This window comes from Oncorhynchus mykiss, chromosome 11, assembly GCF_013265735.2.
Source record: "Oncorhynchus mykiss isolate Arlee chromosome 11, USDA_OmykA_1.1, whole genome shotgun sequence".
Taxonomy (NCBI): domain Eukaryota; kingdom Metazoa; phylum Chordata; class Actinopteri; order Salmoniformes; family Salmonidae; genus Oncorhynchus; species Oncorhynchus mykiss.
The window spans coordinates 66,844,585-66,869,599 of NC_048575.1; the positions used below are offsets into that span (position 1 = coordinate 66,844,585).

The 25,015-nt window shown below is 43.3% G+C and overlaps 1 protein-coding gene across 1 annotated transcript in view; it reads left to right on the top strand.

The window, feature by feature from the left end:
• Positions 1–24,290, top strand: part of LOC110535095 (electrogenic sodium bicarbonate cotransporter 4-like) — a 34,898-nt gene extending 10,608 nt beyond the window's left edge. The window contains exons 7-27 of the mRNA XM_036936340.1: positions 4,194–4,311; positions 4,647–4,659; positions 5,655–5,800; positions 7,953–8,040; positions 9,541–9,695; positions 9,910–10,038; positions 12,229–12,403; positions 13,732–13,865; positions 14,122–14,302; positions 14,419–14,509; positions 15,182–15,246; positions 15,717–15,908; positions 17,565–17,678; positions 18,171–18,332; positions 18,712–18,890; positions 19,376–19,448; positions 19,738–19,806; positions 20,127–20,300; positions 21,611–21,793; positions 21,931–21,989; positions 23,559–24,290. Of these exons, the coding sequence (XP_036792235.1) occupies positions 4,194–4,311; positions 4,647–4,659; positions 5,655–5,800; positions 7,953–8,040; positions 9,541–9,695; positions 9,910–10,038; positions 12,229–12,403; positions 13,732–13,865; positions 14,122–14,302; positions 14,419–14,509; positions 15,182–15,246; positions 15,717–15,908; positions 17,565–17,678; positions 18,171–18,332; positions 18,712–18,890; positions 19,376–19,448; positions 19,738–19,806; positions 20,127–20,300; positions 21,611–21,793; positions 21,931–21,989; positions 23,559–23,730 (2,672 nt within the window). The 3' untranslated portion in view covers positions 23,731–24,290. The remainder of the gene's footprint in view (positions 1–4,193; positions 4,312–4,646; positions 4,660–5,654; positions 5,801–7,952; positions 8,041–9,540; positions 9,696–9,909; positions 10,039–12,228; positions 12,404–13,731; positions 13,866–14,121; positions 14,303–14,418; positions 14,510–15,181; positions 15,247–15,716; positions 15,909–17,564; positions 17,679–18,170; positions 18,333–18,711; positions 18,891–19,375; positions 19,449–19,737; positions 19,807–20,126; positions 20,301–21,610; positions 21,794–21,930; positions 21,990–23,558) is intronic.
• The last annotated feature ends 725 nt before the right edge of the window (positions 24,291–25,015 follow it).

Genomic DNA, 25,015 nt, shown 5'->3' on the forward strand with positions numbered 1-25,015 from the left:
CCCAGGACCAGCTTGCTTAGGGGACTCTTCTCCAGGTTCATCTCTCTGTAGGTGATGGCTTTGTTATTGAAGGTTTGGGAATCGCTTCCTTTTAGGTGGTTGAAGAATTTTATGTCTCTTTTCTGGATTTTGATAATTAGCGGGTATCAGCCTAGTTCTGCTCTGCATGCATTATTTGGTGTTCAACGTTGTACACAGAAGATATTTTTGCAGAAGAGTCTCAATTTGGTGTTTGTCCCATTTTGTGATTTCTTGGTTGGTGATTGGACCCCAGACCTCACAACCATAAAGGGCAATGGGTTCTATAACTGATTCAAGTATTTTTAGCCAGATCCTAATTGGTATGTTGAATTTTATGTTACTTTTGATGGCATAGAATGCCCTTCTTGCCTTGTCTCTCAGATCGTTCACAGCTTTGTGGAAGTTACCTGTGGCGCTGATGTTTAGGCCAAGGTATGTATAGTTTTTTGTGTGCTCTAGGGCAATGGTGTCTAGATGGAATTTGTATTTGTGGTCCTGGGGACTGGACCTTTTTGGAACACCATTATTTTGGTCTTACTGATATTTACTGTCAGGGCCCAGGTCTGGCAGAATCTGTGCATAATATCTAGGTGTTGCTGTAGGCCCTCCTTGGTTGGTGACAGAAGCACCAGATCATCAGCAAACAGTAGACATTTGACTTCAGATTCTAGGGTGAGGCCATGTGCTGCAGAATTTTCTAGTGCCCTCGCCAATTCGTTTATATTCATGTTGAAGATCGTGGGGCTTAAGCTGCATCCCTGTCTCACCCCACGGCCCTGTGGGAAGTGTGGTTTTTGCCTATTTTAACCGCACACTTGTTGTTTGTGTACATGGATTTTATAATGTCGTATGTTTTACCCCCAACACCACTTTCCATCAATTTGTATATCAGACCCTCATGCCAAATTGAGTCAAAGGCTTTTTTGAAATCAACAAAACATGAGAAGACTTCGCCTTTGTTTTGGTTTGTTTGTTTGTCAAATATTGTGTGCAAGGTGACTACATGGTCTGTTGTACGGTAATTTGGTAAAAAGCTGAGGAAATGTACGAGTCTGCTGTTAATGATAATGCAGAGGATTTTTCCAAGATTGCTGTTGACGCATATCCCATGGTAGTTATTGGGGTCAAATCTGTCTCCACTTTTGTGGATTGGGGTGATCCGTCCTTGGTTCCAAATATTGGGGACGATGCCAGAGCTAAGGATGATGTTAAAGAGTGTTAGTATAGCCAAATGGAATTTGTTGTCTGTATATTTGATCATTTCATTGAGAATACCATCAACATCACAGGCCTTTTTGGGTTGGAGGGTTTTTATTTGGTCCTGTAGCTCATTCAAGGTAATTGGAGAATCCAGTGGGTTCTGGTAGTCTTTATTTGATTCTAAGATATGTATTTGATCATGTATATGTTTTGCTCTTTGTTCTTTGTTATATAGCCAAAAAGATTGGAGAAGTGGTTTACCCATACATCTCCATTTTGGATAGATACATCTCCCTGTTGTTGTTTTTCTCTCTGCACCTCTCTCTCACTCTCTCTGTACCTCTCTCTCTCTGTGTCCCCCCTCTCTCTCTCTACATCTCTCTCTCTCTCTGTACATCTCTCTCTCTCTCTGTACATCTCTCTCTCTCTCTGTACATCTCTCTCTCTATATATACCTCTCTCTCTCTCTCTGTCCTCTCTCTCTCTCTCTCTCTCTCTCTGTGTCCTTTCTCTCTCTCTCTGTACATCTCTCTCTCTCTCTGTCCTCTCTCTTTACATCTCTCTCTCTCTCTGTACCGCTCTCTCTCTCTCTCTCTCTCTATCTCTCTCTGTACATCTCTCTCTCTCTCTCTCTCTCTATGTACCTCTCTCTCTCTGTACCCCTCTCTCTCTGTCCTTTCTCTCTCTCTCTCTCTCTCTGTACATCCTTCTCTCTCTCTGTACCTCTCTCACTCAATTAAATTTGCTTTATTGGCATGACGTAACAATGTACATATTGCCAAAGCTTATTTTGGATATTTACAATATAAAAATGAAAATCAAAATTGTCAACGGGACAACAGTAACAACAATAACCAAGTGTCAAAATAGCCATACATTCAACAATAACAATAAGCATACAATGGAGTACATGTGCATGTTGATTGGTCTGTCAGACACTGTCCCTCAACTTATGGCAGGCAGCAATGTAGTACGCTGCCAACCCACAGCTCTCTGCATCCTCCCTCAACAGGATGGGTAGCTTACTCTCATCAGAGAGGTTTTTGAAACCTTGAATAAGTGTTTCAAATTTGGGGAAATTACACTCTCTAATTGTTTTATATTTTTGACATTTTGTCAGGAAATGCAGCTCCGTCTCAGGTTCTGCTGTTGCGCAGTGGTTGCACAGCCTTTCCTCTACAGGGAGCCAAGTTTTCCTGTGTCTACCCTTTTCAATGGCAAGGCTGTGCTCACTGAGCCTGTACTTTGTGAAGGTTTTTGGTTTTGATCAGTAACCATGGTCAAATATTTAGCCACAGTGTACTGTCGATTTAGGTCACTCTCTCTCTGTACCTTTCTCAATTCAATTCAATTCAATTCAAGGGCTTTATTGGCATGGGAAACGTGTTAACATTGCCAAAGCAAGTGAGGTAGATGAAATATCTCTCTGTACCTCTCTCTCTCTCTCTCTCTCTCTCTCTCTCTCTCTCTCTCTCTCCGAACCTCTTTTTCTCTCTCTGTACCTCTCTCTCTCTCTCCGTACCTCTATCTCTCTCTCTGTTCCTCTCTCTCTCCCTCTGTACCTCTCTCATTCTCTCTCTGTACCTCTCTCTCTCTCTACCTATCTCTCTCTGTGTACCTCTCTGTACCTCTAACATTGTCAAAGCAAGATAAGTTTATATCTCTATCTCTATGTACTTCTCATTGCTTTCATCATCTCTCTAGAGCCTGTTTGTCTCTCTTTCTCTCTTTCTTTCACTCTCTCTTCCTTTGACTTCTTTTATCACTTCTAAATATCAAATTATTTCCCTGTCTTTTCAGATGTGTTTAAAGCTCTAGAATACTAGACAATATATAATAATATGTACTATACTAGACAATATTTCATCGTCTTCATGGTATGAACTCATTTCATTTGAAGAAGAAAAAACTGAACAAAAAATTATTTGCACATTTTTCATTGATAATTAGAACCCTCTCCATATCCTAAGCAATTGTTTATATGTACTGTGTTGTTTTGCAGGTCATGCCCAAAGTAGGAGCATGAATGACATTTCAGACACTCCGAGCACAGACCAGGTGACCCACTAATATAACATTACAACTCATCAGGCTCAATTCAATCAAACATTGTCCTTGCACAGAGAAATGACTGGTTTTACTGAATTATTGTCATAATATAATGTATATTTATTTCATGTAGGTTAATCTAGGTTAGTTACATTACTGAAAATGTCATTATCTCTAAGCAGGGATGATGTTAGTTTTCTGCAAAGCTGTTTGATTGAATTGCAACCAGAGTGTTTTTAATGCAGGAATGAATGTTTCTTATTTTGTAATAGCACAATGTGTTGAGTGTGTGTACTCCATGTGAACGCTATGATCCCTTATTGATGTCACTTGTTAAATCCACTACACTCCACTACTACACAAGGAGAAGGATTTGTTTAGCCTTGAGACAATTGAGACATGGATTGTGTATGTGTGCCATTCAGAGGGTGAATGGACAAGACAAAAGATTGAACTTCCTTTGAACGGGGTATGGTAGTAGGTGCCAGGCACACTGTTTTGTGTCAAGAACTGCAACGCTGCTGGGTTTTTCCCGCTCAGCAGTTTCCAGTGTGTATCAAGCTACCCAAAGGACATCCAGCCCACTTGACACAACTGTGGGGAGCATTGGAGTCAACATGGGCCAGCATCGCTGTGGAACGCTTTCGACACCTTGAAGAGTCCATGCACGATGAATTGAGGCTCTTCTGAGGGCAAAATATAGTCAATATTAGGAAGGTGGTCCTAATGTTTGCTATACTGAGTGTATATGTGTGCTTGTACATGACATATAGTGTATTAAATAACATTTAACCCATAATCTAATGTTACTTTCTGTATGTATGCAGTAAAGGATTTGGATTACAGTTGTGTTTCATTGTTGCCAGGGGAGCCCGATGGAAACAGTGTTGTTATAATTAAATCTTGGATTGTGTTTGTTTTAGTGTTCGTGTCACAGAGTTATCTGGGGAGCAGGCGGGCATACAACTCAGTGTTGTCTAAGGATGATTTAACAGTAGCATTTAAACCCAGTGAGAAATACAGCCCCTCCCTGAATGATAGGTCAGGTGTATTGTGCTGAGTATTGGGTTGAAACAGTTGCCTCTGCCAAGTTTATGCCCAAATAATTGTCTTGAGATAATGTGCTGGACAAATATGCCATGTTTAACTCAGTAGACACATCAATGAATACATCTCTGGGTACTTGACTGTTCATGTATCTGTTTGGCCAGCGTAAAGCAGAACCAGGCTGATTTCCAGGCTATGCCAATCTACCCTCACTGATTAGGGGAAGGGGGATACCTAGTCAGTTGTACAACTGAATGCATGCAACTGAAATGTGTCCTCCGCGTTTAACCCAAACCCTCTGAATCAGAGAGGTGCGGGGGGCTGCCTAAAATCGACATCCACGTCTTCGGCACGCAGGAAACAGTTGGTTAACTGTCTTGCTCAGGGGCAAAATGACAGATCTTTACTTTGTCAGCTCGGGGATTTGATCCAGCAACTTTTTGGTTACTGGAGCAGCGCTCTAACCACTATTATTCTCTGGTTGAGTGGTTTTTACTTAACGTAGTCGCAGGGGGATGTTTGAATCAACAGTAGGTCACATGTGCCAGTTTGCTAGTGATAGCCCACGTGTCGTGTGTGTCGCTGGCAATGGCCTCCGTAGATAAGCTGACATAGCCCGTGACTGTGCTAGGTTTGTCTGGGACAGTATTGAGCTGCCATTGGGAAAACGTGCTTCTCAGTGTCCCATCCTCGTGCCTCTGCTGCCTCACATGTAGAGACTGGGATTGGCATTGGGATTGTACGTTCATATCGGGTGAGATCGTTAGTATCTCATTTGCAGCCTATCTTCGCATGCGATTGGTCAGTTCAGGTTATACGGCCACATTTCTTTCCCACAGTCAAGCCCCAGTCTCCAATGGATGTGGTATTTTTTTTACATTCACTAGAATTGCTTTAAATGTTATGCTCAGAGACTAGTTTATTTTATCCAGGAAAAACATAAGCTGCCAGAACAGCAGTGAGGTGAAATGTAATGATATTTTCAAACAGATCAGTGAGTGGATCGATGAAAGGCCAAGGGCATTGATAGAACACAATGACAACGTCAAGCAGGAGAACACTATTGTATACACATATCTAATGTCTTCCCTGTCACAACTGAATCCTTTATTAATGTCATATTGGGATATTTATGTGCGTATAAATGTATAAAAAAAAACTTGAAACTTGAACTTGAAAATATGATGGAATTTCATCTCAAAATGTTCTTGTCAGTTCTGCTGACAAGAAATCCAGTGTCCATACCATATATAGTATGCCCTGATGTATCAACTCTCTCTGACTGTCCTTCTTACCCCTCTCTCCCTCATTCCCTCCCTCCATAGCTAAGGAATAAGTTCATGAAAAAGATCCCTAGAGATGCTGAGGCATCTAATGTTCTGGTGGGTGAGGTGGACTTCCTGGATAAGCCCTTTGTAGCCTTTGTCCGCCTGGCCCAGGCCACCACTCTGGGAGGACTGACAGAGGTTCCTGTGCCCACCAGGTAATGAGCTGCCTGCCTGCCTGCCTGCCTGCCTGCCTGCCTGCCTGCCTGCCTGCCTGCCTGCCTGCCTGCCTGCCTGCCTGCCTGCCTGCCTGCCTGCCTGCCTGTCTGTCTATCTGTCTGTCTATCTGTTTGTCTGTCTGTCGGTCGGTCTAGCTGTCTGTCTGTCGGTCGATCGGTCAGTCAGTCGGTCTAGCTGTCTGTCTGTCTGTCTGTCTGTCTGTCTGTCTGTCTGTCTGTCTGTCTGTCTGTCTGTCTGTCTGTCTGTCTGTCTATTTGTCTCTTTCTATGTGTTCTTTGAATCTGTTCTTATGCTCATGCAAGCACATATTTTGACATTTTGTGGACCCTAACCTATTCCTCACACAGCCTTACCTAACCTTGGTTGACCGTAAGTTGCTCTGGATGAAAGCGCCTGCTAAAGGACTAACATGTAAACAATGTCTGACATACAGTGCCTTGCGAAAGTATTCGGCCCCCTTGAACTTTGCGACCCTTTGCCACATTTCAGGCTTCAAACATAAAGATATAAAACTGTATTGTTTTGTGAAGAATCAACAACAAGTGGGACACAATCATGAAGTGGAACGACATTTATTGGATATTTCAAACTTTTTAAACAAATCAAAAACTGAAAAATTGGGCGTGCAAAATTATTCAGCCCATTTACTTTCAGTGCAGCAAACTCTCTCCAGAAGTTCAGTGAGGATCTCTGAATGATCCAATGTTGACCTAAATGACTAATGATGATAAATACAATCCACCTGTGTGTAATCAAGTCTCCGTATAAATGCACCTGCACTGTGATAGTCTCAGAGGTCCGTTAAAAGCGCAGAGAGCATCATGAAGAACAAGGAACACACCAGGCAGGTCCGAGATACTGTTGTGAAGAAGTTTAAAGCCGGATTTGGATACAAAAATATTTCCCCATCAGACCACTGCAAATCTACCAAGACCTGGCCGTCCCTCTAAACTTTCAGCTCATACAAGGAGAAGACTGATCAGAGATGCAGCCAAGAGGCCCATGATCACTCTGGATGAACTGCAGAGATCTACAGCTGAGGTGGGAGACTCTGTCCATAGGACAACAATCAGTCGTATATTGCACAAATCTGGCCTTTATGGAAGAGTGGCAAGAAGAAAGCCATTTCTTAAAGATATCCATAAAAAGTGTTGTTTAAAGTTTGCCACAAGCCACCTGGGAGACACACCAAACATGTGGAAGAAGGTGCTCTGGTCAGATGAAACCAAAATGTAACTTTTTGGCAACAATGCAAAACGTTATGTTTGGCGTAAAAGCAACACAGCTGAACACACCATCCCCACTGTCAAACATGGTGGTGGCAGCATCATGGTTTGGGCCTGCTTTTCTTCAGCAGGGACAGGGAAGATGGTTAAAATTGATGGGAAGATGGATGGAGCCAAATACAGGACCATTCTGGAAGAAAACCTGATGGAGTCTGCAAAAGACCTGAGACTGGGACGGAGATTTGTCTTCCAACAAGACAATGATCCAAAACATAAAGCAAAATCTACAATGGAATGGTTCAAAAATAAACATATCCAGGTGTTAGAATGGCCAAGTCAAAGTCCAGACCTGAATCCAATTGAGAATCTGTGGAAAGAACTGAAAACTGCTGTTCACAAATGCTCTCCATCCAACCTCACTGAGCTCGAGCTGTTTTGCAAGGAGGAATGGGAAAAAATTTCAGTCTCTCGATGTGCAAAACTGATAGAGACATACCCCAAGCGACTTACAGCTGTAATCGCAGCAAAAGGTGGCGCTACAAAGTATTAACTTAAGGGGGCTGAATAATTTTGCACGCCCAATTTTTCAGTTTTTGGTTTTTTAAAAAAGTTTGAAATATCCAATAAATGTCGTTCCACTTCATGATTGTGTCCCACTTGTTGTTGATTCTTCACAAAAAAATACAGTTTTATATCTTTATGTTTGAAGCCTGAAATGTGGCAAAAGTTCGCAAAGTTCAAGGGGGCCGAATACTTTCGCAAGGCACTGTATAAGTACTAGCTGTACATAATGGCTACATCTTGCCTTGTCCATTGTATCTGTTCTTATGCCCATGCAGCACATACTGTATTTAGACATTTTGTGAGCCATTGTTGAGGTTTCTTTTCCCCCGCACTACCACAGATTCCTGTTTATTCTGTTGGGGCCAACAGGAAAAGCCAAGTCCTATAATCAGATCGGTCGAGCCATAGCTACCCTAATGGTGGATGACGTAAGTGTCTGTCAATGTTTCTTTCTTTTCATGAATACAGATGACATGACAGATCAAATCAAATCAAATGTATTTATATAGCCCTTCGTACATCAGCTGACATCTCAAAGTGCTGTACAGAAACCCAGCCTAAAACCCCAAACAGCAAGCAATGCAGGTGTAGAAACACGGTGGCTAGGAAAAACTCCCTAGAAAGGCCAAAACCTAGGAAGAAACCTAGAGAGGAACCAGGCTATGAGGGGTGGCCAGTCCTCTTCTGGCTGTGCCGGGTGGAGATTATAACAGAACATGGCCAAGATGTTCAAATGTTCATAAATGACCAGCATGGTCAAATAATAATAATCACAGTAGTTGTCGAGGGTGCAACAAGTCAGCACCTCAGGAGTAAATGTCAGTTGGCTTTTCATAGCCGATCATTAAGAGTATCTCTACCACTCCTGCTGTCTCTAGAGAGTTGAAAACAGCAGGTCTGGGACAGGTAGTACGTCCGGTGAACAGGTCAGCATTCCATAGCCGCAGGCAGAACAGTTGAAACTGGAGCAGCAGCACGACCAGGTGGACTGGGGACAGCAAGGAGTCATCATGCCAGGTAGTCCTGAGGCATGGTCCTAGGGCTCAGGTCCTCAGAGAGAAAGAGAGAATTAGAGAGAGCATACTTAAATTCACACAGGACACCGGATAAGACAGGAGAAGTACTCCAGATATAACAAACTGACCCTAGGCCCCCGACACATAAACTACTGCAGCATAAATACTGGAGGCTGAGACAGGAGGACAGGGCCAAACAGGAAGGATATAACCCACCCACTTTGCAAAAGCACAGCCCCCACACCACTAGAGGGAACATGACAGATGACAGATGGCAGATGACAGATGACATGACAGATGACATGACAGTTGACATGACATATGACATTACAGATGACATGGAAATACAGGCTTGATGGTGTGTTAACTTGAGTATGAACTCCACATGGTGATAATGAGGCCTTCATTGCTTGCTGTTGGTACCAGTCAGCCTCTCATTATCAAAATATCATGGATATAAATGTTTTATGTCAGACAGATAACAGCCTGTTATTTCCCATAATAGACTGGCAGGTATTTTGAACAGAGTCCCACCACTATCATACATAAAGAATAGGTCCCTGGGTATGCATCCCATTAACTAATGAGGGGAGAGGTCAGAACCTTGTATCAGATACTGCAGCGCATAGGAATAACTCTATCTCTCTCTCTCTCTCTCTCTCTCACACACACCCCCTTCTCTCTCTCTCTTTCTTTCTCTCTCTCTCTCTCTCTCTCTCTCTCTCTCTCTCTCTCTCTCTCTCTCTCTCTCTCTCTCTCTATCTTACCCCCTTCTCTCTCTCTCTCTCTCTCCCCCCTCTCTCTCTCTATCTCACCCCCTTCTCTCTCTCTCTCTCTCTCTCTCCCTTCTCTCCCCCCCCCCCTCTCTCTCTCTCTCTCTCTCTCTCTCTCTCTCTCTCTCTCTCCCCCTAGCTGTTCAGTGATGTGGCGTACAAGGCTAGAGATCGAGAGGATCTGATTGCAGGTATAGATGAGTTCCTGGATGAGGTGATCGTGCTGCCACCCGGAGAGTGGGACCCCAAAATACGTATCGAGCCCCCTAAAAAAGTGACCTCTGCTGACAAGAGGTTGGACTCTAGTCATTTCCCCCTACTTAATAATAATACTTTGCATTTTTTGATAGCGCTTTTCTAAAACCCAAAGACGCTTTAATTTTCAAGAGTCTGAGACCTGAAAACTCTGAGACACAGATGTGGCAGTCTTTCTCAGTATGTCTGTCATAATCACTTCCTGTACCTCTCTTCTCCGCCGGTGTGTACTTCCTGTTTCCTGTGTGTACAGGAAGTCAGTGTTCTCTCTGAATGAGCTGGGTCAGCCGAATGGTGCGGCCGGAGGAGGTGGAGGCCTCGCTGAGGATGAGGAGATGCCAGTGGCTCACGAACTGGGAGAGGAGCTGGCACACACTGGGAGGTAGGCTACTGCGTGGGGACTGGGATTTACACCGTTTGCATGTATGTTAGGAGACTAGGAAGTATGATAACGTGAGAGAAACTGGGTCTGAACTGGGATAAGAGAGGAAGACTACTGAGTGAATTGAGATATGAGGTAGAGTACTAGAGTGGAATTGGAACCTTTAGCTGGCCTTTACATAGAGCTGAGTTGCTGGGACAACCTATTAGTATTCAAGGGATATTGCATCTAAATGTGCTTTAAAATGTCCTGTCTCTTGTTAATTCACATTTGGAACATTCACTCACTCAGGAGTGATGAGTAAAGTGACTGGTCAGGCGGTCAGGATAGCCAAGATAATCACCTCTCCATTTCTCATCGGCCCAAAATTATTGTATTAAATCATCAGCGGTTCAATTGGCCCACCCAGTCACACGGTGAAACGACAGACAGGCTGAAACGAAGTGACTCAGTGATGCATTAAATAGATGATACAAGATTTTAAACAGAACGTGTGCAGCATCATAACCAGAGTTTCTGTGACAATCACTTTGTAACAATTTTGGATATAAAAAGGGCTTTATAAAATATATTTGATTGATGTCTGTGGCAGGTTCTGTGATAACCAGTTTTTGTATGTGTGTCTGTAGCATGCTCTGCATCATAACCAGAGTGTTTGTGTGTCTGTGCCTGTGGCAGGTTCTGTGGTAACTAGTGTGTTTGTGTCTATGTCTGAGGCAGGTTCTGTGGTAATCTGAGTGTTTGTGTCTGTGTCTGCAGCAGGTTCTGTGGTAACCAGTGTGTTTGTGTCTGTGTCTGTGGTAGGTTCTGTTGTAACCAGAGTGTTTGTGTCTGAGGCAGGTTCTGTGGTAACCAGAGTGTTTGTGTCTGTGTCTGTGTCTGCAGCAGGTTCTGTGGTAACCAGTGTGTTTGTGTCTGAGGCAGGTTCTGTGGTAACCAGTGTGTCTGTGCCTGTGGCAGGTTCTGTGGTAACCAGAGTGTTTGTGTCTGTGGTAGGTTCTGTGGTAACCAAAGTGTTTGTGTCTGTGTCTGCAGCAGGTTCTGTGGTAACCAGAGTGTTTGTGTTTGTGTCTGTGTCTGCAGCAGGTTCTGTGGTAACCAGTATGTTTGTGTCTGAGGCAGGTTCTGTGGTAACCAGTGTGTTTGTGTCTGAGGCAGGTTCTGTGGTCACCAGAGTGTTTGTGTCTGCAGCAGGTTATGTGGTAACCAGAGTGTTTGTGTCTGTGTCTGCAGCAGGTTCTGTTGTAACCAGAGTGTTTGTGTCTGTGCCTGTGGCAGGTTCTGTGGTAACCAGAGTGTTTGTGTCTGTGCCTGTGGCAGGTTCTGTTGTAACCAGTGTGTTTGTGTCTGTGGCAGGTTTTGCATCATAACCAGTGTGTTTGTGTCTGTGCCTGTGGCAGGTTCTGTTGTAACCAGTGTGTTTGTGTCTGTGCCTGTGGCAGGTTCTGTGGTAACCAGAGTGTTTGTGTCTGCAGCAGGTTATGTGGTAACCAGAGTGTTTGTGTCTGTGTCTGCAGCAGGTTCTGTTGTAACCAGAGTGTTTGTGTCTGTGCCTGTGGCAGGTTCTGTGGTAACCAGAGTGTTTGTGTCTGTGCCTGTGGCAGGTTCTGTTGTAACCAGTGTGTTTGTGTCTGTGGCAGGTTTTGCATCATAACAAGTGTGTTTGTGTCTGTGCCTGTGGCAGGTTCTGTGGTAACCAGTGTGTTTGTGTCTGTGCCTGTGGCAGGTTCTGTGGTAACCAGAGTGTCTGTGTCTGTGTCTGTGGCAGGTTCTGTGGTAACCAGAGTGTTTGTGTCTGTGCCTGTGGCAGGTTCTGTGGTAACCAGAGTGTTTGTGTCTGTGGTAAGTTCTGTTGTAACCAGAGTGTTTGTGTCTGTGGCAGGTTCTGTGGTAACCAGAGTGTTTGTGTCTGTGGCAGGTTCTGTTGTAACCAGAGTGTTTGTGTCTGTGGCAGGTTCTGTGGTAACCAGAGTGTTTGTGTCTGTGCCTGTGGCAGGTTCTGTGGTAACCAGGGTGTTTGTGTCTGTGCCTGTGGCAGGTTCTGTGGTAACCAGAGTGTTTGTGTCTGTGCCTGTGGCAGGTTCTGTGGTAACCAGAGTGTTTGTGTCTGTGCCTGTGGCAGGTTCTGTGGTAACCAGTGTGTCCTTGTCTGCGGTAAGTTCTTCATCCTAACCAGAGTGTCTATTGCAGGTTCTGTGGAGGTCTGTTTCTTGACATCAAGAGAAAAATACCCTGGTTGCTTAGTGACTTCTATGAAGGCTTTCACATCCAGTCTATCTCTGCTGTGCTGTTCATCTACCTGGGCTGCATCACCAACGCCATCACCTTCGGAGGCCTGCTGGGAGACGCCACAGACAACTACCAGGTTGGGCTGCTTTAGCCTGAAATCCACAACTGTTTTGTGTTACCATTCCACCCCTTATACTCCGTGTCATATACCAATATGTTCGGCATATCACAAAGTACAATGAATGGAATGTTAGCACAAACAGACTGGTACCCAGGTTAGGGCCAATTAATTAATGTCCTAATTTTCTGAGTCGATGATTTGCAAAATGGAACAAAACAAATAAATGTATGGCAGCTTAATTGGGGGGACTGAGAGACAGAGAGAGAGATGGATTCAGTTCAGTCACTGGCACTATCCATCACATGCAGTATATGGACCAATGACTGAACTGAATTCATTTGTTCATCTCTTTCTCTCTATCTCTGTCAATTCAATTCAGAAGGCTTTATTGGCATGGGAAACATACAGTAGGTTTACATTTCCAAATCAAGTTAAATAGATAATAAATAAAAGTGACATTAACAATACAAAAACATTACAGTCACAAGTTTCAAAGGAATAGACACATTTCAAATGTCATATTATGGCTATGTACAGTGTTCTAATGAGGTGCTAATACTTAAAGTACAAAAGGGAACATAAATAAACATAAATATGGGTTGTATTTACAATGGTGTTTGTTCTTCACTGGTTGCCCTTTTCTTGCGGCAACAGGTCCCAAATCTGGCTGCTGTGATGGCACACTGTGGTATTTCACCCAATAGATATTTGAGTTAATCAAAATTGGCAGGAGGTTAGTAAGTGCAGCTCAGTTTCCACATAGCCTGTCTTCTCTTGAGAGCCAGGTCTGCCTACGGCAGCCTTTCTCAATAGCAAGGCTATGCTCACTGAGTCTGTACATAGTCAAAGCTTTCCTTACTTTTGGGTCAGTCACAGTGGTCAGGTATTATGCCACTGCATACTCTCTGTTTATGGCTAATTCCAGTTTGCTCTGTTTTTTTTGTAAATTCTTCACAGCATGTCAAGTAATTATATATATTTTTTCTCATGATTTGTTGGGTCTAATTGTGTTGCTGTTGCTGTCCTGGGGCTCTGTGGGTTCTGTTTGTGTTTGTGAACAGAGCCCCATGACCAGCTTGCTTAGGGGACTCTTCTCCAGGTTAATCTCTCTGTAGGTGATGGCTTTGTTATGGAAGGTTTGGGAATCGCTTCCTTTTAGATGGTTGTAGAATTGAACTCTCTTTCTCACTTTCTCTCTCTCTTTCTCTCTCTCTCTCTTTCTGTCTCCTTTTCTCTCTCACACTACCCTCTCCCCCACCTGCCCTCTCTCTCTTTCTGTCTCCTTTTCTCTCTCTCACACTACCCTCTCCCCCACCTGCCCTCTCTCTCTTTCTCTGTTTCAGGGTGTGATGGAGAGTTTCCTGGGCACAGCGTTGTCAGGAACAGTATTCTGTCTGTTTAGTGGTCAGCCCCTCATCATCCTCAGCTCTACTGGACCTATCCTCATCTTTGAGAAACTGCTCTTCGAATTCAGCAAGTGAGCGAGCTCAACCCCACCCTAGTTCACAATCAGACACTGTAGCCTATATGTAGTATTTGAATACATATGGTTCCTCCTCTTGATTTGATGAGAATTCAAGCAACACGCACATCAGACAGTTATATGAATGGCACAATGGTGAGATAAGATTTGATGTGTCTTATTGGAGAGTATGCGTCCATTCCATCTTCATAAAAAGACTGTCCTGCCTTCCACATTCTGCCCCTATATCAATAATGTTCTTATTTATAAGGAACAATGGTATAGACTACATGGAGCTGCGTCTGTGGATCGGGATCCACTCCTGTTTGCAGTGCTTCCTCCTGGTCGCCACGGACGCCAGCTACATCATCAAGTACATGACCCGTTTCACAGAGGAGGGCTTCTCCAGCCTCATCTCCTTCATCTTCATCTCTGACGCCATCAAGAAGATGGTGGGTCACACACATGCATGCATGCAGACGCGCACACACACACGCAGGCGAGTACACATGTAGTCATGCAAGCACACACACACACACTTAACTGTTGATATAATGTGTTGCTACAGATGGGCTCCTTCAAATACTACCCCATCAACACCGACTTCAAGCCAGACTACGTCACCGCCTACAAGTGCGAGTGCCTGGCCCCAGACCCCAGTGAGTCCATCCTTAGCTGTATAAAATATTACTGTAGTGCAGAGTCCCCAGCAGAGGATATAAGGGTTGTTAAAGGGTTGAAGAGACTTATGATGAGGTTATCAGGACCTAGTAGCCTGGGTGTCAGTCTGTTTCCACTCTCTCATTACAGCTCCTTATGGAATTGTCTCGCCAACCATGTCAAAAGTTTGACAGGAATAGAAATGGCAATAGCACAAAGAAATGTGGGTATTAGCAGGACCTGGCTACCGCCAAGGGGTTTGGGGACACCACGATTATAGAATGGTTTGGTAATATAAGGATGGATTATACCTTTATGCCTGTCTGGAGACGTTTATTGCATTGCGAAATCTTATATTGCAAACGTTATGAGAATTGACTGAAGATACTTGACTACTGTAACTGATTTGTCTCACGTTTGTTTTTGCTGCACACACAAATGGCTGCTGTCTGATGCGAGTGAGTAATACTTCCTGTGTATGCATGAGCTTTAACTAACCACTCCTTCTCTCTGTTTAAAGTCTCAAAGTCTACCTGTTAAAATCTTCTTTTATTTTGTATTTCTCTTGTCCCCTGACTCTGCCGTCATCTCGTTTTCCCTCTCTGCATCTCAATTTCTCCTTCATTACCCTCCTCTCTTTGTCTCTTTCTCCCTTCTTCTAACTTAAACAGTGGCTTCAATGATCTTCAATGGTTTAGTGCCAGTGCCAACTGATAACACCTCTAGTCTCTTTGGAGTAAGTTGTTGTTTTTATTCTATGTGTATTTTGTCATGTCTTATTAAGGAGATGTTAGAACTGGTGTTCTGTTGGAAACACAACACACCCCTGCTGAATACCCATTAGGCCTTAAGGGCTTTTCAATATTTCATTTTTTGACACAACAGTCTTCCTCGTTGTTGTTTGTTTGAACTCAAAGTTTAATGATACTACTTAAAAAACAGGAGTATGACACTAAGCCAAGTGGAAACTATATGTTTAAAGAGTCTGTTCATTTTCTTTTTTTGTCTCCCTTTTGTTCCCCTGCACTCTCTTCCCTGTTATTCTCTATCTTTCTTTCTTTCTTTCTTTTTTTTCTCTCTCTCCTGACAAACCCTCACATCCTCACATCCATGCCAATCGTTTTCTCTACATGTCACCTTTTTCTTCCACCTGTAAAACTGTGTCCCCCTTCCTGCCCCCCTCCACCCCTCTCTCCCTCCTACCAGTTAAACATCACAGGCCTGGACTGGAGCCAGCTCAGTAAGAAGGAGTGTGTGAAGTACGGAGGCTCTCTGGTGGGCAACACCTGTAAGTACGTCCCTGACCTGGCCCTCATGTCCTTCATCCTGTTCTTCGGGACCTACTCCATGACCGTCTCCCTCAAGAAGTTCAAGTTCAGTCGCTACTTCCCCACCAAGGTGAGACCAGAACTAACTGAAGAGGGGCTGGATCTTTATACAGTGACAAACAGGCTGCCTCACAATTGGAAGCCTAATGCAGCCACAGTTTCATATTTTTCAAGACAGATAGTCTGTTCCAGGGGTCGGTAACAAGCGGCCGACGGGCCAAAACCCTCCTGCAAGTGATTTAAAAAAAGACTTCAAAAAGACCAGGAATTCAGCTAAAAATGTGTTTTATTTAACAAATCTGTTCAAAAGAAAGACGTGATTGTATTTGAAAACTACATTGAGACACAATCAATTTTTTTGTCTTAGTTGTGGTCAATTTGCAGTATACCAATTATTATAATTATGTTCCGCCCCCACGACCATCCGCTCCGACAAAAATCTTATATGTTCAAAACTCTCTAGCCAGTGGAAAATACATATTCCTGTGGTGATTTAGTACAAATGTCCATAGAGATTGGGTGTAAATAAGAGTAATGACCAAAACATGTTTATATCAAAACTTTTGTATACCATTGTCTCCCCCAACTCCCCCCTACATGTTTTTGCTCCTATCTATCTATCTATCTATCTATCTATCTATCTATCTATCTATCTATCTATCTATCTATCTATCTATCTATCTATCTATCTATCTATCTATCTATCTATCTATCTATCTATCTATCTATCTATCTATCTATCTATCTATCTGTCTGTCTGTCTGTCTGTCTGTCTGTCTGTCTGTCTGTCTGTCTGTCTGTCTGTCTGTCTGTCTGTCTGTCTGTCTGTCTGTCTGTCTGTCTGTCTGTCTGTCTGTCTGTCTGTCTGTCTGTCTGTCTGTCTGTCTGTCTGTCTGTCTGTCTGTCTGTCTGTCTGTCTGTCTGTCTGTCTGTCTGTCTGTCTGTCTGTCTGTCTGTCTGTCTGTCTGTCTGTCTGTCTGTCTGTCTGTCTGTCTGTCTGTCTGTCTGTCTGTCTGTCTGTCTGTCTGTCTGTCTGTCTGTCTGTCTGTCTGTCTGTCTGTCTGTCTGTCTGTCTGTCTGTCTGTCTGTCTGTCTGTCTGTCTGTCTGTCTGTCTGTCTGTCTGTCTGTCTGTCTGTCTGTCTGTCTGTCTGTCTGTCTGTCTGTCTGTCTGTCTGTCTGTATCTTTCTCTCTCTCTTCTCTCCCCTTTCTCGTTCTCTCTCTGTGTGTCTCCCCTTTCTCGTTCTCTCTCTGTGTGTCTCCCCTTTCTCGTTCTCTCTCTGTGTGTCTCCATTGTCAAATCCCAAACAGTGAACAATGTTCCCTCCCTGATCCTCAATGTACTGGATCCCCTGGTGACCTGAAACTGCATGTTCCTCACAATATTCTATTCCACCTATATTACAGCTGAATACAGCTTATGATTTTCAATGCATTTGAGATGTTTTTAATGTGTTTGTGTCTCTGCATTTGTTGTTCTTTGAGAGATGATTTGTTTCACACTAGACTTGTTTTATATTTTTTGCTTTGTTCACTGTCTGTCTGCGTGTTTGTCTGTGTCTCTGTGTTTGAGTCTCTGTCTGTCTCTGTGTCTCTGTGTCTCCGTCTGTCCGTCTGTCTGTGTCTGTGTCTATATCTGTGTCTGTGTCTGATGCTCTGTCTGATGCTCTGTCTGTTGCTCTGTCTGTTGCTCTGTCTGTTGCTCTGTCTTTGGCTTCTGTAAACAGCTGCGGAAGCTCATCAGTGACTTCTCCATCTTCATGGCCATTATGACCTTTGTCGGTCTGGACAGGTTAATTGGGCTCAAAACCCCCAAGCTCATCGTTCCCACAGAATTTAAGGTAAAGAAACATGTTTAAAATATTAGTAATGTTCCTGATCATACCCTGGGCATAAACCTATAGTGAATGTAGAAAAACATTATGAACACCTACTCATTCCATGACATAGACTGACCAGGTTATTCTAGGTGAAAGCTATGATCCCTTATTGATGTCACTTGTTAAATCCACTTCAATCAGTGTAGATGAAGGGTGGGAGACAATGCCTTTGAACAGGGTATGGTAGTACGTAGGCGCCAGGCGCACCGGTTTCTATCAAGGGTTGCAGTGCTGCTTTGGTTTTCACGCTCAACAGTTTCCTGTGTGTATCAAGAATGGTCCACCACCCAAAGGACATCCAGCCGACTCACTGGAGTCAACATGGGCCAACATCCCAGTGGATGCCCCGACGAATTGAGGCTGTTTTGGGGACAAAAGGGGTGTGTACGTTTGTGTTTGTCCTTTAATCAAGGAATGGTCACTCTGACACTGCCCCTTACTGACTCCCTTTAGCCCACACGTCCCGACCGGGGTTGGATTGTGCTGCCGTTTGGGAAGAACCCATGGTGGGTGTATTTGGCCAGCTTTGTCCCTGCTCTCCTGGTCACCATCCTCATCTTCATGGACCAGCAGATCAGTGCTGTCATTGTCAACCGGAAGGAGAACAAACTGAGGGTAGTTGGATGTTTTTATTGATTTATTTAACCTTTAATTATCCAGAAACTCCCATTGAAGTTAGGAGACCTGTTTCACAAGGGAAACCGTGATGTGCTGTATTAAATACACAGCCAGCCTGTTATAGTGAAGACATTGATAACTAGTTTAACCTCAGCTTTTGGAGGACACAATGGGCATCAGACATGTTGTTTGCAATGATGAGTCATTTATATTGGAGATAAGACATACTTGTAGTAGTAAAATCTAGTTCCTAGACCCTTATTTGGGCTCTGGTGTCACGCTAGGGCCTACACTACATACTTAATAGGACAATTACCTCAATGACATCCTGCAGTGTGAATTTATGTCCTACTCTACCCTGTGTGTCCCTCCCCAGAAAGGGTGTGGCTACCACCTGGACCTGTTCTGGGTGGGGGTGTTGATGGCTGCCTGCTCCTTCTTGGGCCTTCCCTGGTACGTGGCCGCCACTGTCATCTCCATCGCCCACATTGATTCACTGAAGATGGAGAGTGAGTCCAGCGCCCCTGGGGAGCAGCCTCAGTTCCTGGGTGTCAGGTGAGGGAGCACAGAGAAGAGAAAATAGAGTGTGACTATAGACCAGTAGTATTCAAACTTTTTCAGCTGGGACCCCGTTTTTTTCGGCAGAATTTCTGGGGACCCCATTTTTTTCCACAATAGTTTCTCGCGACCCCAACCCACCCCAAATCTAATGGCAAAACCTTAAAATCGGTACATTTCTATTTTTACACCAACAAATAACCTTCAATTCATTAAATGTTTATCTCTTATCAAAATTAAAAGAAACCAATAAATACGTTTACACAATAACATTTTATTTTTCAAGATATCTTTCTCAAAAACGTTTGTTCCCTGGGTTGCGACCCTGATTTTTAATACCACTTCTACAGAGGATATACAGGACAGTACAGTCCAGGCAGAACTTGTCTCTTTTCTGCTGTCTGTTACATATGGAAAGGTTTGCTGGTAGTCATTCTCTCTGTGTCTCTCTCTGTATCTCTCTCTCTCTCTCTAATGTATAGGGAGCAGAGACTGACAGGGATTCTGGTGTTTGTTCTCACTGGAGTCTCCATCTTCTTGGCTCCCATTCTACAGGTCAGTAAAATATGATAATTTCCTCCAACCTAAACTAGGCTTATTGATGAAAGATAAAAGTGGTAGTGGCCCAAATGGCACCCTATTCCCTATTCTGTGCACTACTTTTGACCAGAGACTTATGGAACCTGGTCAAAAGTAGTGCACTGATTAAGGAATATGGTGCAATTTTGGGTGCAATCAGTGTGTTTTCTATACCAACACATGCCATTACAAGGGATCAACAGGATTATGTGTTGATGTTGCCTATGTAGTTTAACTGTGTGTTCTCCCTCTGGTCCACTCACAGTTCATACCCATGCCAGTGCTCTATGGTGTGTTTCTCTACATGGGCGTGGCATCTCTCAGTGGCATTCAGGTATGTAGAGACCAGAAAACAGTCGACAACCAGTGGTTGTGTGTCAAATCAAACTCTCATGGTATGGGCTTTTTAGTATTCTCTGTGGTGCGTTTATCTTCCTTCTGAGAATGTGTGTGTCTGGAGGGAATGTAACTATGTATTCTAGCAGCATCTAAGCAGCAATTGGAGATGCATTTTAATCAGGGTGTTAGCTAGGCTGCTCAGAGCATGGCTTGTGTGTGTGTGTGTGTGTGTGTGTGTGTGTGTGTGTGTGTGTGTGTGTGTGTGTGTGTGTGTGTGTGTGTTCTCATTATGTCTCCCCTGTCACTCCTCTGTAGTTCTGGGAGAGGATCAAGTTGTACATGATGCCATCCAAGTACCAGCCAGACTTCCCTTTCCTGCGTCACGTGCCTCTGAGGAGGGTCCACCTCTTCACCCTGGTCCAGATCATCTGTCTGGCTGTCCTTTGGGTGCTCAAGTCCACCGTCCTGGCCATCCTCTTCCCTGTCATGGTATTATTCATGACTCGCTTTTGAATGGAACAAGTATTAATGCAGAGGTGTCAGACTCGTTCCATGGAGGGCAGAGTATCTGCTGTTTTTTACTATTTCCTTTCAATTTGTGTCTAATTAAGACCTAGAAAAGCAGGTGAGGAAAGTTCTTACTAAATAAATTACCTTAACTGATCAATCAGGTACATGGGAGGAGCGAAAACATGCATACACTTGGCCCTCCATCAAATTAGTTTAAGCCATGCATTAATGCATAAAAAAGTATTACTTAGATGTATTACCAATAGTCCCAATGGCCGTGTTTCGGGATACATTCAAGCACCCATCAACATACAAATGACCTGATAGGATGTAAATGTTGGTTACTTATGAAGTAAATGTTGGTTACTTATGAAGTAAATGTTGGTTACTTATGAAGTAAATGTTGGTTACTTATTGTGACGCACTCAGGCGTAGTGGGTGCGGAGTCAGGCGCAAAAGACAGAAGGTACAGAACAATGCTTTAATTTCTGGCACAGAGAAAATAGGACACGCCAAATACAGGGCGCACATAAACGACCGGCCCAAAACCAGGACCTAACCAGTCCGGAGAAAAACAAAACTGAAACGCACTACCACACACAAACACAGAGGGAAAAATAAGCCCGCAGAAAGAGCAGGTGGGCCTTACCGGCTTAAATAGCCCAACTAAAAACCTAAACAAGAAACAGGTGTAACCAATAAGACAAAACCAACAGAAAAGGTGGCAGCTAGTAGACAGGTGACGACGACCGCCGAGCGCCGCCCGAACAGGAAGCCACCTTCGGTGGGAGTTGTGACACTTATGATGTAAATGTTGGTTACTTATGAAGTAAATGTTGGTTACTTATGAAGTAAATGTTGCTTACTTATGAAGTAAATGTTGGTTACTTATGATGTAAATGTTGGTTACTTATGATGTAAATGTTGGTTACTTATGAAGTAAATGTTGCTTACTTATGAAGTAAATGTTGGTTACGTATGAAGTAAATGTTGGTTACCTATGATGTAAATGTTGGTTACCTATGATGTAAATGTTGGTTACTTATGATGTAAATGTTGGTTACTTATGATGTAAATGTTGGTTACTTATGAAGTAAATGTTGGTTACTTATGAAGTAAATGTTGGTTACTTATGAAGTAAATGTTGGTTACTTATGAAGTAAATGCTGGTTACTTATGATGTAAATGCTGGTTACTTATGAAGAGTTTTACATGTATCTTCTTTCCTGTTGATGTTATTTTCTTGTCACAAGTTAAGGATAGTGATAATTTGCTTGTGCGACCATCAGATCCTGGGGTTGCTGGTGGTGCGTAAGATGCTGGACATGGTGTTCTCTCAACACGACCTCGCCTGGATAGATGATATCCTGCCAGGGAAAGACAAGAAAAAGGAGAAGAAGAAGAAGGGTGATAAAGATGACACAAAGAAGAAAGACAAGAAGAAAGGGAGATCAGACGACAGCGAAGACGAGGTGAGACATGTTAGGTTTTACTGCCACCAACTGGCTGGTTTAGAGAAAAACAATTCTTGCTAAATAATTCATTTCTGATGGCTGTGTTTTGTGTGTGTCTGTCTGTTTTGTGTGTGTGTGCATGTGTTTGTATGCAGGACAAGTACCACGCGTACTCCAACTGCTCGCCCAGCTCTGAGTCTGACGTGGACCGCAGGTACTGTGTGCTCAAACTACACGTCCCCTACAGTGACCTCCTGCAGCCCGTTGACGCCCAGTCACAGTGGGCTGCTCACTGCCAGCCAGGCAAATACTTCCCCTGATTCATAGATTACATAAACATGAAACATCAGCCTGGCAGATGTAAGCAGATATAGAAACATGCACTCACACTCACACACACACACACACACACACACACACACACACACACACACACACACACACACACACACACACACAGCATCCATAATTACACACATAATTTCTCACAGACCCAGTATTCCATAGTGTTCTGTCAAGGCTGGGCTGAAGTATAAGATATATCTCAGAGAATATGCCTTCATACCCTTCTCTTCATGCACTTTAATGCAATGCAGATGTTATTTTGGGTTTTGCTAAGCAGCCCTTGCTGCTATTTTCCCTGCACTCCTATGCGTTATGAAAACTAGTTGTGTAATTTTGTGTCAATGTGTCTCTATGTGTAGACACATCACATGCATGTGCATAATTCCAACACACTAGTCATACATCTCCTATGTATTCTTACTTCCTACTTTTAAGGCACCGGCTTGGTTTATATTCTGTAGAAATGTGTGGCATATTTGAATAGATGAATAAAAGTTTGACATTCTATCTGTATGTAGCAGATAGCAGTATTTGAGAGTGAACAGTGTTTGGTGCACTGTGACCTCACACCACATGCATCAGGCCTTTCTCAGAGTTTTGGTTGTTTCTTTTTCCTCCATGTGTTGTTGTATGTACCCAATAGTCTAGTAGTCTATCGATGGGTCCCATTCACGAACACTACTGTTTTGTTCTTAGTTGTGTCTTCATTCCATATAGTTGAATATTCCTCTCCCCTCTATCCTTTTAGTCATGTTATCTGCGTGTTGCCTTTGACTCCTTATGTCAAATAGAAACTATGATCAAATTCATGTCTGCATTGCTTTTAAGGAAGCATGGTTCAGCAGTATACATTAGGCCTACATATTTGCTAAAAAAAAACTCCTGAAGACTGTGAAATTAGGAGAGGAGAAACTGCAACATAAGGAGAAACTTTGTTTCTTTCACTGTTAGTTTTGCATCACAAACTGTGCATTGCATTCCTCCCCACATCTCACATTCCCCATAGGCTGCGAACTACACCGCAGAAAGGCTTGGAACACTACGGCATAAAGAACAGACTTCAATCACAGTTGACAGCTCGTCTAACTCTCTGTCATGTTGTTTCACATTCATTTGCCCAACCTGTCCTCTAGTCTAATTCACTCTCTGGTACTCTCTGGCACCAGCTCCAGATTACATCTCACTACAGACCACCCCTGTCTAGCCCAAGGTTATCTTCCCCCTCGCCTGTCTCCAGTCCCCCCTCCCTTCTGTGTTTCTTTCACTGTGTATGTCATATATGTCATTTTGCACTCTTTTATCCTAAGCGACTTACAATAGTGCATGTATACATTTTCGTATGGGTGGCCCCAGCGAGAATCAAACCCATCTGAACCACACAGGACATACATACAGGTATGTATGATATGTATGATAACTGGGACTTGCCGTTCCTCAGCATCACCCTGCATCTGAAGATATCCTGCCCATCGTCTCCTGCGGTGCCTATGGCCCACGGTCGTGGCATGGCCTTCCCCGTGCCCCAGGTGAAGATCGAGATGGAGTCGGACTACGACACAGACACTGACCACCCCCGCCACAGGGACATGAGCAGCGAAACAACGCTGTAGGCACTGACTACAGTGTGACAGAGCAGTGGCATATGTGGGTCGAACGCGGACGCTCTACAGTACATAGCTTTAGAGCGCTGACCCACTCACACACTAAGACTCTTCTAGAATGCCTGCAGAGGACAGTGCAAGGTGTCATGGACTAACAGCTGACAGCATATGACACCTAATGTAAAGAAATTAGATGCTGGGAATACATGTACATGGAATAACTTAGCTTGAATGTACAGTACATTTATACTTGATCTGATTCCTCATATAGCTGTCCATTTTGATGTGTCCAAAGTCCAAGCAACAGCTTCTGCTTTTAACCTAGGAGGCTCTTTGCTGTCGTAAATTGTCATGGATATCTCTGTTGAGAACATGTTGATTGTATAATCTTCAGGACACGCGTAGCTTTAGAAACAACGTAGAGGGATATAGGAGAAAGGTGGAGTGAAGGATCTCCTCTGTATGTGCTGTATATAAGAATATATTTTATGTCAAGATATTTATATTTCTATAAATATATAGAGTACCAGTCAAAAGTTTGGACACACCTACTCATTCAAGGGTTTTTCTTTATTTGTACTATTTTATACATTGTAGAATAATGCTAAAGACATCAAAACTATGAAATAACACATGTGAAATCATGTAATAATCAAAAAAGTGTTAAATAAATCTAATTATATTTGACATTTTAGATGATTCAAAGTAGCCACCCTTTGCCTTGATTACATATTTGCATACTCTTGGCATTCTCTCAATCAGCTTCAACCAGCTTCCAGGTAGTCACCTGGAATGCATTTCAATTAACAGGTATGCCTTGTTAAATGTTAATTTGTGGAATTTAATTCCTTCTTAATGTGTTTGAGACAATCAGTTGTGTTGTGACAAGGTAGGGGTGGTATACAGAAAATAGCCCTGTTTGATAAAACAGCTCAAATAAGCAAAGAGAAACGACAGTCCATCATTACTTTAAGACATGAAGGTCAGTCAGTCCTGAAAATTTCAAGACATTTTAAAGATCTTCAAGTGCAGTCGCAAAAACCATCTAGCGTTATGAAACTGACTCTCATGAGGACCGCCACAGGAAAGGAAGACCCAGAGTTACCTCTGCTGCAGAGGATAAGTTCATTAGAGTTAACTGCACCTCCGATTGAAGCCCAAATGAATGCTTCACAGAGCTCAAGTAACAGACACATCTCAACATCAACTGTTCAGAGGAGACTGCGTTAAATCAGACTTTCATGGTCGAGTTGTTGCATAGAAACCACTATTAAAGGACACCAATAAGAAGAAG